Raw genomic sequence first — 13,911 nt, forward strand, 5'->3', positions numbered from 1 at the left:
CAAAGCTGGAATAGAAGCTCTTGTTTATCGATTGTGGAGATTTTTTCACTCATGAATAAACCCAGTGATTCGGAAGGTGCCAAAGTTAATCTGCTTTGCATAAATAAATTGTTAAGCCGCATCTGTTCCTTCGACAAGCTTGAAATCAAAGTGAGGAAGTCAGAAAATTACCCCATTATTTATACACTACAGAAACACCTGAACATGTAAATAAAATGACAGAAATTAGCTTTCTTTCTATGCAAATTCTGCAAGGGGTGGCGGAAGGGAGGCTTTCATGAAAGCGCTAGTTTAAAGTGAACTGCGATCACACAGGCAATATCTCTGCTCATACAAATTCATTCAACACTTTATGGAAATGAACACTAAGCAACGAAATGAGGTGGGGTCACAGTGCATGGTAACATGAGAATGCTTTCCCAGAAGCAGACTGGGGGATTCAAGGACTTGTCAAGGGAAAATCACAGGAACAGTTTTCACAGCATTTCATGTCAATTTAGTCTTCTGCCTTTTTGATTATGTGAAGAGACATATTCATTGTAGAGAGTTCCCCTATTGGCTACTGTATATTCTGTTTATCTGAAAGGAAAAGCATGCCACTCAGCACACTGACATAATTCAGCAACTATGGATAAATTGCCACAAGATTTCGTACAGACACTTCAGGATAATCCTTTGATCCTTTTTGTTGTTGAACAAGTGTTGGTAAGTTATAATGGCATTAAGCCTGGTTCAGTACCATTTCCAGTACAAGTATAACAGAAAGCTGCAGAATATAAACAGTGTCGCCCTATGTGGACAAAATGCCACAGATTAGCTCAGGTGGTAGGTTGCAGCAACTCCTTGTTTTCACTTTGAAGTTGGCCGCTGGTAACTTGTGGACATTCCAAGCTCCGGTTACCTAGGTAACACTCTAAAGTATGGACAGCAAGGTCATATGTTAGTCAATGCTAACCTGTGCTCTGATTCGTAGTCACTTTAAACACTCGCCTGGAAGTTGAGAAAAGCATATTTGGGTCCTGCCAATTTCACATGGCCAGTGGTCGTAGTCGCGTCAAGTCACCAAGCATCACTTACCTTCTGTGGCTGTGGTCCAGCATGTGAAGCCAGCATAACTTTCTAGTGTTTTGAGACCTTGGTGTTTTATTTATTTTTCCTTTTTAAAAAGAAATGGAGATGAATTGGTCATTTGTACATTTATTCTATTTTTTTTCCTTTAAGATTTTATTTGCAGTGTTCACAGGGAGTATTGGATTTTGAGAGGCAATTTGCTCTTCTTAATCTATACATGAATATATGAAGTTACAATTTCCTCTTGTTCACTTACACCCTTGATCTCTGAGTCAGCTACCTAAAAAAGAAAATAAACCCAGAGTGAGGATTTCAATTAAGGAGTTAATGTAGTGGTGCCAGTGGGTAGCATACAGAAATAGACATTCCCAACTGCCTCCCTGACTCCCACTCCCCTTGCTTCTTTCCAGCTGTTTTTAAAGAAACAACCATCCATCACCAGCCATTTTAAAAGCTGGTGTGCGTGTGGACCTGCGCCAAGTGAACAGCTAGTGTCTGTCTTGTTCGCCTGCGTGTGTCTCCCAGGTGACACATCGCATCTCGTCACAACGGTGACTCACATTCGCTCAGAGTGGTCCAAGGTTTGAGGAGCGGGAACACGAGGAGAAGCACATGGCTACAAACCCAGCGACTTACTGTTACTGTGTCTGCGCATGAATGCACTAACATGCTCAAACACACCCAAAGGTGTTTGCTCACTCTCAGGGGCACCAAACCAGGGAGCGATACTAAATGATTTAAGGAGACAGAGCTGGACAGCAGCCCTGGAACATACCGCACATTATGCTGTTGTTTTTCACTCTTAGAGCTGCTTCCAAGTGGCGCTTAACTTCTGTGCATGTGCAGAAACCCTGTTTTTGGCCTGCCACATCACATTTCGCCCAACCAGCTGTGTGAAGTCTTTTGGAAAGACTGTGGCGCTCATGATTAACTGACTGATAAGAGGAAGCGGAACAACCAAGTAAAGAAAGGTCACACCGCTGTTGGGAACAAGGCTCCGGTCTCCGGTGCTCCACTTGTGCTTTTCCGGAGTCTGTTTTGTTCTGGTGTGAGCTGGATGCCCTGCAGGCTGCCTTAAATGGGTCGGCACGAGCCGTCAGAGCCTGAATCATCCTCGAGACCTGCAGCTGTAAGTAAGTCACATAGAAGCTGATTATTTAATGTATGAGGATAATGTATTTAATTTGGTGTTTGCATTCATTGTAACTTGCTCTGCCTAGGCTTAGGAATCAGCCAAGCATAAGGTAAAGGATCTGTTTTGTTTTTTAATCTCATTGTGAATTTGTCTGTATAACTGGCTGCTAAAAGATTTAATCTTTCCTTTGTTTCCATTACTTATGATATGGATCCATGTAGACATCTTAAAGGTTAGTAATATGCTTAAACTCCTATATAAAATTGTAGCCATGGATATTATACATCCGCAGGCCTTTTTTCTTCTTGTGTGGGTCCATAATTCAAAAGCATTTGTGCAGCTCCGAGCAACAGACATACTGTTCATCATATAGGTTCAGAGAAATGCTTCAACACCGAGACTGAGAAGGGAGAGAAAAATATATGGTTCAGCGTCTCCCCCCCCCCCACCCCCCAATCCACCCACCTCACAAGAACAGCACAGTAATCAATTCCGTTTAGTACAAATCCAATGCACTTAAACTTCCAGCACGAATAACCAGAGGCTGCAGAGCAGAGGTACATTTATCGATAAAGCAATTAATTCAAACCACTCCTCCTCTGGCTGCTGCCTGCCCCATGTTTGGGAAAAGGGGGCTTTCAGGTACCTGTTACTCCAAAGAAAAAGAAAAAAAGTAATATAGCATTTAATTAAAAGGTTCATTTAAGGCCATAAAGTTGGGTTAAGTTATAAGATACGGTGGAAAAAAAGTCAAAATACAATGACGAGATGTTACAATAGAATTAATTTAAATAGGCACTTAAACTTTACTTGACGTCTACTGGGTTAAAATAAATAAATAAATGCCTACCACTAAGGGCTTCTGGGTAAATGTAACGTCGCTGCTCGTTACTTTATTTGCGTCGTGACTGTTTTAAAGAGTTGTAACGTCATTTACGGCAGCACACTGCTGACTTCGCGGTCCACTGCAATCTTAATAGAGACTGAGGGAGCACCAGTCCGTCCACTGGAGTGGAGGGAGACAGTGGAAAAAGAGCATCCAGCAGAGCTTCTCTCGTCTGTCACCGCCGTCAAGTCAAACGTTAAAAGCTGGGGCACTACCGGAATTGAAGTTGTCACTTTCAACATAAAAGCGCAACTTCACTGAACGAAGGTTAGGTGAGTACTGAGCTGAAGGCTGTGCATATTTCTTTGCTTAACAAACATACGATATGGGAAATAATTATATCCCTACGTTTAACGAAGTCTAAACTTCTTGGTAGACCCTTGAAAAGCGACATGATCAAAGGCTGTGGCTTTATTTTGAAAATATCCACCGGTAGCCGCGCTCTTATTTTGTCCGGCTTCGCGCTCCCTGTGCCTCTCAGAGCTCGGTCGGCTCGCAGAGACAGCAGGATGCCAAAGGGAGCACTCCGGCACACGGCGTCCGTTTTACCGTCTCCCCACGTCGTCTCTCAGTCACGGCAACTCTGATGGGCGTTTTTATCTTGCCTTTACCGCCCTCGACGCTTGGATATTTTCGGAAGCCACGAAATGAAGCGAATGAATGTGAGCAACAAGAAGTATCCTGTTGTTGTGCCTGTCTCCAGCATCACTAGTAGTCAAGTACTCTCTGTGGATGCGGTGCCCCTAAGTGGTTGTAGTTGTCTGATTCTTAAGAGGATTTGATGTAGTGATCAGTAGTGGACTACCCAACTTTTTTCCCCCTCCCGCCTTTTTGTTGTCTATTTTTTTCTTTTTGAGGTTTTCCGTCTTTGAAACAAAGATTTCAGGATAGACCAACTCCGGAAAACCGGCGACTTCACATCTGCTCCCGGCGGAATAACCATTGTTAGCGGTTATTCGCCTTTCACAAGCATCGTCTCTGGGGTGGGAACACGACTGATGCTTGCCTTGTTCGTCCATACGAGTTTTGTATCGTCTCGTTCTTGTTTGTCTGTTTGTCCCACAGTGGCATGAAAATTCATGAATGCGTCCAAGGACATGTATACAAATTACGCATGCACCATGACGGTAGTAGTCTGTGCGTAATATCCTATTATTATACCCCTACTACACGAATGCAATAACAAAACATATTCAGTCTCATACCTGTGTTTGGAGAAGATTTGACAGATCCATCCTAACTTGATTGGTGTGTGTGAAGCATGGACGTTATGACTATGACAAGGTAGACTACTAGATCATGTTTTATAAATAGATTTTAGAGTATTTTAAGTAAGCTTAACCACCTTAAGACTAATTAGGGTTCATGCCATACCAGTGCCTGTAAAGGTGATCAAACTTAGTAGCAAATTATAATAATAAAATAATAGCAAACAGCTATTAGACACAGCTCCATGCCTTTGCCATAATTAACGCTCCCTGCATGCGTGCGTGTGTGTGGATGGATCAGGTGAATCTGCGCGCAAACATGCATGTGTTTTCCATGTGCCTGCCTGTGGGTCCCTGGCCGTGCTAACATGCCCTCCTCCCTCCCTCCTTTCTGTGCGTGTGTACAGCCACGCTGGAAGTCGCCTCCTATGTGGCCGTCGGGAGTGGGGAGCAGGCAGCCCTGCCCGCGGGAGTCTGCGCTGCGCAGGGCGGCCATCAGCGGCAACATCAACGCCCTGCCGCCGCACCACGTCCCCACCGGCCGCAGCGTCCGGGTCTTCATCTGTGCCAACCCCGACGGTAAGAGTGTCAGCGTGACACCCCCCCCCCCTCTCTGCCTTCCTACCCACCACCCCTTCCTCCTCCTCCTCTACCTCTCCCTCTTTTGAAGCCCGTGCACCCTCACAGTGACACAATGCTCTCGAGTATTTCACCATATTCTTCATGTCTGGAGCCGTACTCTGGCTTAAAAAGAATTTCTGGGTGAAATCAGCCACGCTCATTTCAAGACAGCGTCTCAAAAGTGCAGCAAGAGGCTCGTGCAGCTCCGCCGCTTTGAAGCTCGGGGTCCTGTGATCCACTATTGATTCAGGTCTCCTTTGGAAAGACGGGTCAGGACTCTCAGATTGAGCCACAAGCTGCGACATTTAAAGACCGGCTTACTTTAGCGGCTGGCGACGTCTCAGATGAGGTTACATTAGACCATGTGACAACTTTGACTCAAGTGAAATTGTGTATGTCACTGATGCAATATAGAGCAGACTGCTTTCAACCTAGCAGAGTGCAAGACAGTCGGGTCGTGAGGGAGACACCCAGTTGCAGCTCTGTATTTGAATATGCCCTTTGGGTAAGGGGGTAAAAATAGGCTCTGCAAAACTGGAGTAAACAAGGCAAGGGAAGTAGAGTAGGCTACGAGAGAAAGGGATGGAGGGAGAGTGGAGGAGGAGGAGAGAAGCAGGGCACGCCAAGGATTTAAAAAGAGAGTTTGCCTTTGTCGATACGTCACTGTCATTTGCCTTCCCTCACTGAGCAAAATTGCTCTGGACCCCAGAAAAACCTGAATGAGCTGACCCTGGATTATTGCACTGTAATGGCCCCTCACCGCTGAAAAGTCTGGCATTGTTTAGCCACCTGTAGCTGAGTCAGATGTTTAAACCGTACCGCCTCAGCACGAATTTAACGCTCCAGTCTACACGTGGATTGAAAATAAGGACGAGGGGGACGTTCCGAGGAGTTCTTTTCACACCGATCGCACTAATGGAAAAACCCGCATCTCAGCCCGAGGCATGAAGACAGCTAATTATGAGCTGCTGTTTTGAGATGCCTGGTATCCAGCTTCTAGTAATGAAGCCGTAGAGGTGCAGAGGCACAGCCGATTCTCCCTCAGCCTCACTTCGGTCAAATAAAACAGCAGTTCTGTGCGTTTCTTTTGGTTTCTTTGGTCAGAGATCAGGCAATTAGCCACATTATCACTTACATAACACGCTCGTACTGTTCTCTGGTACTTTCCCATACTTTTAAACTTTCTTGTTTATGTCTGCAGGCGCTGCATGCAAGGAAAGCATAAAAGAAAGGCTGTTATTAGTGGATGTCACCCAGGTCAGCCCACAGCCTGACTGCAGAGCTTCTTTCTGCATGTTCACTAGAGGGGGCTATCCATGCATTTATTTACTGCACTTCACACGACTGTACGTGCATTCAGACAGCTGTTGTGCATTATTGCACGTCGACATCACACTTTTACGTCGTTTTTCCGCAACTCATCATGTAGTGAAAAAGCGAGTCGGGATTGAGGCTGGAAACTCAGACAAAGGTCAAGTTTGCAGCCCTTTGTCTGAGCTGCATTCAGATATGGGAAGATGAGCTCTGCTTCCACGTGCAGGAGTTGATGGTCAGGTGGACTCACTCAATCTTTCCCTTGGTAACAGTTGGCGAAATATATGCTGCATATAACCCAATAGATTTACTATTTGTAATGTCAGACACTAGAAAGGGGAACAGCGCTGTTGGAAGTGATCACCTCGCTGTCGTAAAAGTGTAACTGCTTGGTTTTATTGCGCCTGATGATCCGGGGATCTCTGCTTTGACTTATATATATATACACAGACACACACACTTGCTACGTGTGTTACGGTGTAGGCTCTGCTGAATACAATGACCCTGATGCACCTTAATCAGAAAGCCACAGATGACCGCAGAGCACGGTCTCCGGTGCGTTCGCCCTCGCGGACCTCTGCTGTGTTTGTTTACATCGCCTAAAAAGGGGCACGACACTCAATTTGAGCAGTAATTTAAAAAAAGAGCACAAGATCACTGCAGAAAGTTTACTCGCCAGTGCGGCGATACAGACTCTATAGAGGCATTCGCGTCCTTGCCACAGTGTACAGCAAAGAAATCCCTCCTCCTGTGGATTTTAATGAATCTTGGCTCAGGTGGATCTGTGTGTGTGGGTACAGCCGATCAATTAAAAAAAACCCCACTATCTGTTCTTGCCAGTAGTCAGACGGCGGCAACAAACCAAAGAGAAATCTTTGGCCCGTCTTACCGGCCCATCTTTGTGTGTCTCGATTCATATGAACGTATCAATACAACTCCATTACCTTGCTCTAGTCACCCCAGGGGCTCTGTTACTGGGTACGCACTATAGCGAGGTATTTGTATGCAAGCTATCACATCACTTAAGCTGTTTAAAGTTGATAAAAGGCACCGGGCCTTTAGGGATACGATGCATGAAATCACCTAAACCTCCAACGCGCCGCCATCAAGGCTACAGCATGTCACCACAGAGACCACTAATTATATTACATTTCACCTTGCAATTATTCCCAGTGTTCCAGCTGGCTCTATTTAACTTTCTTTTCAGCTTGTTTTGTGGCTTCTGAGCGCAGATTTCCTTTAAAACAAAATTTATCCCTAATTCTTTCCTAATTTTTTGGGATTGAGTCTGGTGAAAGAAAACAAAAGAGAGAGAGTGGGAGGGAGGGAGGGATCGGCAGGCAGGAGCTGCAGGGAGATGGCAGGCGGAGAGGGTGGCTTTTGTTCAGTGAACTGCTCCTCCTGGGCCCGGCAAGTGCCGGAGTTTCGGGACGAGCCCAACCCCATTACGCGGCGAGTTTATGACACGTGCCGCCGAGGCGGTTTTTACCCTCTTGTGGCGTCTGCTTTCCTCCTGAGGGTAGAAAGGAAGCTCACACCGACTAGTTTGGCAGCAGCTTTCAGTGACCTCTTCTCTGAATTTTCCAGAGTGCTGCGGAGCAGTTCGGCAGCCTCCCTCCGGGAACGTTGTTCTGACAAATTCTGCAGCTGCCCTGTCATGCCCGTCTAACTCCCTGGGTGTTGGAGCCATTTCATGGAACGCACTGTAAAATATTTTGTCAGGAGTGACGGCGATGAAAGGAAGCAACGTGCTCCCATAATTCCTGGAAAACAGATGCGACTTGTAATCGGTTTATATTAAATAAGCCAATCGTTGTCTTTGTGTGTGAATGTGCACATAAACTGCACTTCAGAGACGGAGACGGGGCGCTTTTCAATCTCATATTGAAACTAGCACGCCCCAGTAAATGGTTTTTTGTGCGTCTTGAGAGATATTTTAAATTTGCTAATGGTTTCTGAGTCAGATTCACTTCCAGTTATTTAAACTTACTGATGGACTAAGTAGAGAAAGGCAACTTTCCAAACTAATCGAAGTAAAAGGAGGAAAGGAAAAAAGACACTTTAAAAGACGGGAACATCTTTTACAGTAATTTGTATTTGTGACTACAGTTGAAAACCGTAAATGTTGGTGCTTTGTTACACTTTTTTTTTTCTTTTTTTTTTTTGTTTGATTGAAGTCCGACTCGACTCGCAAAATCAGGATGGATCACGTCCCACTACCTCATCAACCTCACAGTCAACCTTAAATACTGCTGCGACTTGAATGAGGTGGCTGATCAGACTTTGGACAGTTCCATGCTGCCGTGTGTAAAGACTCAGTTCTGTAACATTTGAATTCAAGGCATCAAATACATTGTGAAAAAAAATTCTACATTTTTCAATTTCGAATTTTATGATTTTGCAAAAAAATTCCTCCTGAAAAAACATGCAGGGGCCAAAAACGGAGTCGACATCAAGTGATGATGAGCAGGTCCTGATGTTTCTAAGCAAGCAAAGGAAAAAACTGAGATTCTGGGTTCATCCAGTAATCAGGAGAAGGCAGCAGCAGGGAGAATTTCATGGTTCGATCCAGGAGTTGAAGCTGTATCACGGCCGCTTTTGTACATATTTCGGGATGTCAGCGGAGCATGGCGCAGGTTTCCATGACCTCCCTTTGGTGTAAAGTGTGGGTAACACAGTACCTTTTGTCTATATAGTGTGCTTGGTTTCCAGGTTTATGTGGCTGACAGCAGTGTTAAAGTTCAGCAACACGACAGACGATCCTGAAATGATTAATCACCTGCAGCCAGCGTTCATCCTCAGGATAGCTGTCACAGTAGCATCCATGCATGCAAAGGGGGCTGGAGTCACATACATAAACGACAAAGCAGAAATGGAAACGTGGAGAAAAGCCTGCAGCTCCAACACTTATTTAGCATCTACTTTACCTTAAGTTCATTTACAGTAATAAATCGTTTATGGGTTATTTTAATTGGTGAGTCTAAATGTACAGCAGGTGTGAATATGAGCGTCTGTCTCTCTGTCAGTCCTGTAACAGATTGGCGACCTGTCCAGGGTGTAACCCCCTCCCACGGCCCAACCACCATGACTCTGAACTGGATCGTTTCCGTAGTTACGTTGTCCTATCATCCCGTGTTAGACTGCCAATAACTGACACACTGGGGCAGGTCCGGGGAGGGTTTAATTGGCACTGCGCACCCTCCATAAAGCAGACTCTCCACACAGCAGGAGCAAGAGGAGGCGCACACCTGGGAGTTTAATTTGTTCCATGATGATGAGCCTCATTCACAGACACGGTTGAACAATTTAGCGTGCCAAAATTAGTAATGATCAATGGCGGGATATCATATAGACATAATATTTGCCTTTTTGCTCCTTTATACTTGTTTTTTTCTGTAAGCCTATAGCTCTGCTGACCTGTTCGGTCACCAGGAGTGGAGCCTGCAGCTTAAGATGACTCAACACAGAGATGCTTGACCCCTCTCTCCTCGGACACAGCCGAGTCTTTCACTAACAAATACAAACACCTGGTAGAAAAACAGTTGATGAGAGGAGATAAGCCAGCGTCTCTGCACGCACACGGTTACATTAAGTTCTAACTGAAAGTCAAATGAAGAGATGGAGACACTCTTTCTCTGATTTCTCTGGTTTTATTTGGAGTTTTATGCAGAGATACTGACACGAGGTAGATTGCTTTTAATATGACTCTTATAATTATTTTAATATAGCTTTAATGGAACTGATAGAAAAACATCACCTTGATTGGGAAGCTGCTGGCGATCCTGTGACCATCATCAGTCCATGAGGTTATGGTCCAGCTGCACATACAAAGCTTACACTCTGCATAGAATAGCAAACCTAGCTGTTGGTCTTCCTCTATAGTTCCTTCAAGCACTCAGTAAATATACTGCAGTTGTCTTCACAAAGGTCATACTGCATGCAAGTCGCCTAAAACGGATACTTTCAGGATTCAAATGAATGCTAAGATTAGAAAATGTTGATGTAAAGTAGATGTAAACACTGTAAGCCGGAATAAATGAGTCTGAATAAACAGTACTTTAAAAATCCAAAGCAAATGTAAACGAGCCCAATAGGCGTCTGATTGCACATTATATAAAAGGAGCATCGACATCCTGCACATCTGCTGATGTTACGAAACAAGCAAAAACATCCAGGAAGTCATCTCCACCTACTAACATGTGGAGCGCCACGATAACTCAGGAAACCCTACCCCGTCCGCCATGGATAAAATGCATAATAATGCAACCTGGCTCTATTTTTAGAGGGTCACAGAGGGTTTCCACTTGAAATTACTGTGACTAAAATGTTTGGAGCATTTGTTGTGCTTCATTTTTGTTGTCTAAAGTTTTTTGGTAATTTTTCAGATGAGACTGAAACAGGTGCACTAACATTAGAAATTTGTGACTCATTGGTATAAAAGGTGTTTATTTGCGCTGTAATTCACATGCGAATGGAACTCTGGGCCGGCTGATCTGAGCCCAGTGTTGGTAATTTCGACAGCTTTTCAGTCTTTAAGGCTGAATTTCTGGGTATTTTTCAGCCCTGGGGCTTAAGGGGTTAACCAGAGAGCTGAGTGAGTCTCAGCGAGGAGGCAAGATATTAGTCTGAAACGTCCATGAATTACAAGGTAGCATGCCGTGTCCATGGTTACTGCCATCTTCTACAGGGAGGAGAGCCTGTGAGATGTTGAAATTCTCCGCTCGTTGCGGCTCGCTGCAACATAGCTGTAAAAGGTTGTGCATTTAAGGCACGAATGCGAACATGTCAAGCCCTAACTGCCCCACACGAGTGGCTTTTGAGTGAACAGCTGCAAGCACAGATGTTACAAAATGAACATTTTTATGTTGGGTAGACCGGTTGTGCGTGCGGTCACTGTTGTGGATGTTAAATCAAATGCAAATTAAGTTGCTGGCAGAGAGACCGTGGGGAGTCCTCTAGTCACGGTTACATGCAATACCGAGGTACCATCCATTACTGTACTTTGCTGTTTTCCCTGGATGCGCGTCATCAAGCGCGAGTGGAGGGGCCGCGGTAACCTCTGGCGGGTTTTCCTACATCCCGATTCGGTGGAATTCACGTAACATACGGGGTCTCCTTGTGCTCAGGGAATGCAGGAACATCTGGCCTTTATGGATGGCCGATTTACACAGCCACAATTTGCCTTCAGTATCTTCCAGGTCACTCGGTATTGATTTGCTCACTGACTATGCGTTTACTTTTCCGCAGTTGACGCTTGTGTGGTACAGTGAACAGCCTGAGAAGGAAATGCTGTCATGTTTTAGCCCAGTGCATCACCATCCAGTCGAAGTCTAAGTGTAAACCCTAAACCACAGTTTGTTGTGTCGCTCGTCTGTGTTCGTTTCATTACGTCCAAATAGACAATCCACAGTATCATCCTAGAAAACATCTGTTCTTCAGTTTTTATCTGACTCCAACTTTTGGTCATTATTCACAACATACAGTCGAACTAAACTGTCCAACTAAAAACGTCATAAATTGACTTTTCAGAAACTCATAATGTCATCAGAGAACAGATACTGATCAGCCCAATCAGTGACCTTAATGCGGTATGATGATATTCTACGCAGACTTTATTTTGTTAAAGAAGAATTAAAGTGAAGATATGTGCAGATGTGCATGATTGTTATGAATCCCCATCTTGTTCATGTATGCGTATGACCGAGAGGGCGTTTTTGAATTGCTTTGTGAAAATGTAAACCCCATAAAATTCTAAGGTTTTACATATTAGAAGATAATAATAAAAACACCTGATCCTTAACAGATCCATCCATTTTCTACCGCTTAACCCCTCAGGGTCACGGGGGTGCTGGGTACGCCCCGGTTAGGTCACCGTTCTGTTTCGTGCCATGTCATTATTTATTTACATTATAAGATTCGGTTACTTGTAAAACCACCTAAATGGCCTGTATTTGTATAGCGCTTTACTAGTCCCTAAGGACCCCAAAGCGCTTTACACTACATCCAGTCATCCACCCATTCACACACACATTCACACACTGGTGATGAAGCTACGTTGTAGCCACAGCCACCCTGGGGCGCACTGACAGAGGCGAGGCTGCCTGACACTGGCGCCACCGGGCCCTCTGACCACCACCAGTAGGCAACGGGTGAAGTGTCTTGCCCAAGGACACAACGACCGAGACTGTTGGAGCTGGGGCTCAAACCGGCAACCTTCCGATTACAAGACGCACTCCCAACTCTTGAGCCACGATCGCCCGTTGTTCCACAAGTCTTGTGCTTTAGCGGCAATAGTTTGAATTAAGAGTTCTGTATGACTTTAATCAGCCTCTTTCACCATTGCAGGGGAATTCTAGCTCACTCTTCTTTACTGTGTTCTTCAGACCATTGAAGTTTGTGGTTAAGCATTTCAGTCGTCTTGAGGACTTTGATTGGAGCATAGCAGCAGCTTGCAACTGTGCTTTGGGTCATTGTCCTGCTGTATGACCCAGTTTTGGACAAACTTTACCTGCTGCAAAGATGGCAGAAGACTCTGGAGTACTTTGGTAATCAGACAAATTCATGGTCGACTCAAAGCCCATGGAGGTAAAACAAGCGCAAATCATGACCCCTCCACCACCGTGCTTCACAGTTGGTACAAGGTCTTTGTGCTGATATGCTGTACCTTGTTTTCACCAAACATAGCCCTGTGCATTAGGGTTAAACATTTCCACTGTGGTCTCATCTGTCTAAAGGACATTGTTCCACAAGTCTTGAGCTTTGTTGAGATGCAACTTTGCAAAGCTAAGCCATGGTGCCATGCTCTCTTTAGAGAGAAGAGGCTTTCACCTGGCAGCATCTCCAAACAAAGGATACTTAATATCACTACTTTTTAAAAACTACTCTAGTGTAGTTTAAAAATATATACAAATGGAGCTGGAAATGAGCGTATTAGGTCAGCCTGCAGAACCAAAGATGACAAAAAAGGACCGTAATTGTCTGGACTGTGTCTGTCTGACTTTCTTTCTCTGCTCCAGTACAGTGGAGGTGAATGGAAGCACTGATGCATTGTAGATCCTCCAGAGTAGCAGTGAGTCTGAGTTTCTCCTGAATATATTAAATTCCACTGACCTCTGTGGTATCCGGCAGAAATCTGAGCGACAGATTAAACCTGGCCCTTAAACCCTTAAATCACATCAGAAACGCACACACAGACACACACAGTGAGGATGACCGCTCTGTCCCGCCACTCTACTGTTTGCTGAGACACCCGTCTTGTGGACAACGCTCTCTCTCTTTTAATCAAAGATCCCCAAAGCAGTTGTGTATACCGAGTGCCTCTGGAGTGAAGCTTGATGAGAGCAGAGTGATTGCTTTGTCAGAGCCTTGTTGATGAGGCTCAGAGAGGGCAGCTGTAGAGTGATCGCCATCTGGGGGAATGAGTGACCAGCAGAAGCAATGTCAAGCATAACCAACTACAGGGAGTGCAGAATTATTAGGCAAGTTGTATTTTTGAGGAATAATTTTATTATTGAACAACAACAATGTTCTCAATGAACCCAAAACACTCATTAATATCAAAGCTGAATGTTTGTGGAAGTAGTTTGTAGTTTGTTTTTAGTTTTAGCTATTTTAGGGGGATATCTGTGTGTGCAGGTGACTATTACTGTGCATAATTATTAGGCAACTTAACAAAA

The 13,911-nt window shown here is 44.7% G+C and overlaps 1 protein-coding gene across 2 annotated transcripts in view; it reads left to right on the top strand.

Annotated features, from left to right (window-relative positions):
* Window positions 1-3,588: 3,588 nt before the first annotated feature.
* Window positions 3,589-13,911, top strand: part of nwd2 (NACHT and WD repeat domain containing 2) — a 57,797-nt gene continuing 47,474 nt past the window's right edge. The window contains exons 1-2 of one of the 2 annotated variants that reach the window (XM_005751801.2): window positions 3,589-4,075; window positions 4,708-4,879. In XM_005751801.2, coding sequence (XP_005751858.1) covers window positions 4,729-4,879 — 151 coding nt within the window. In that variant the 5' untranslated portion in view covers window positions 3,589-4,075; window positions 4,708-4,728. The remainder of the gene's footprint in view (window positions 4,076-4,707; window positions 4,880-13,911) is intronic. The other variant, XM_005751800.1, reaches the window with a different exon arrangement.

The sequence above is a fragment of the Pundamilia nyererei genome, unplaced genomic scaffold (assembly GCF_000239375.1).
Source record: "Pundamilia nyererei isolate P.nyererei 1_Seehausen unplaced genomic scaffold, PunNye1.0 scaffold00327, whole genome shotgun sequence".
In the NCBI taxonomy this organism is placed as follows: domain Eukaryota; kingdom Metazoa; phylum Chordata; class Actinopteri; order Cichliformes; family Cichlidae; genus Pundamilia; species Pundamilia nyererei.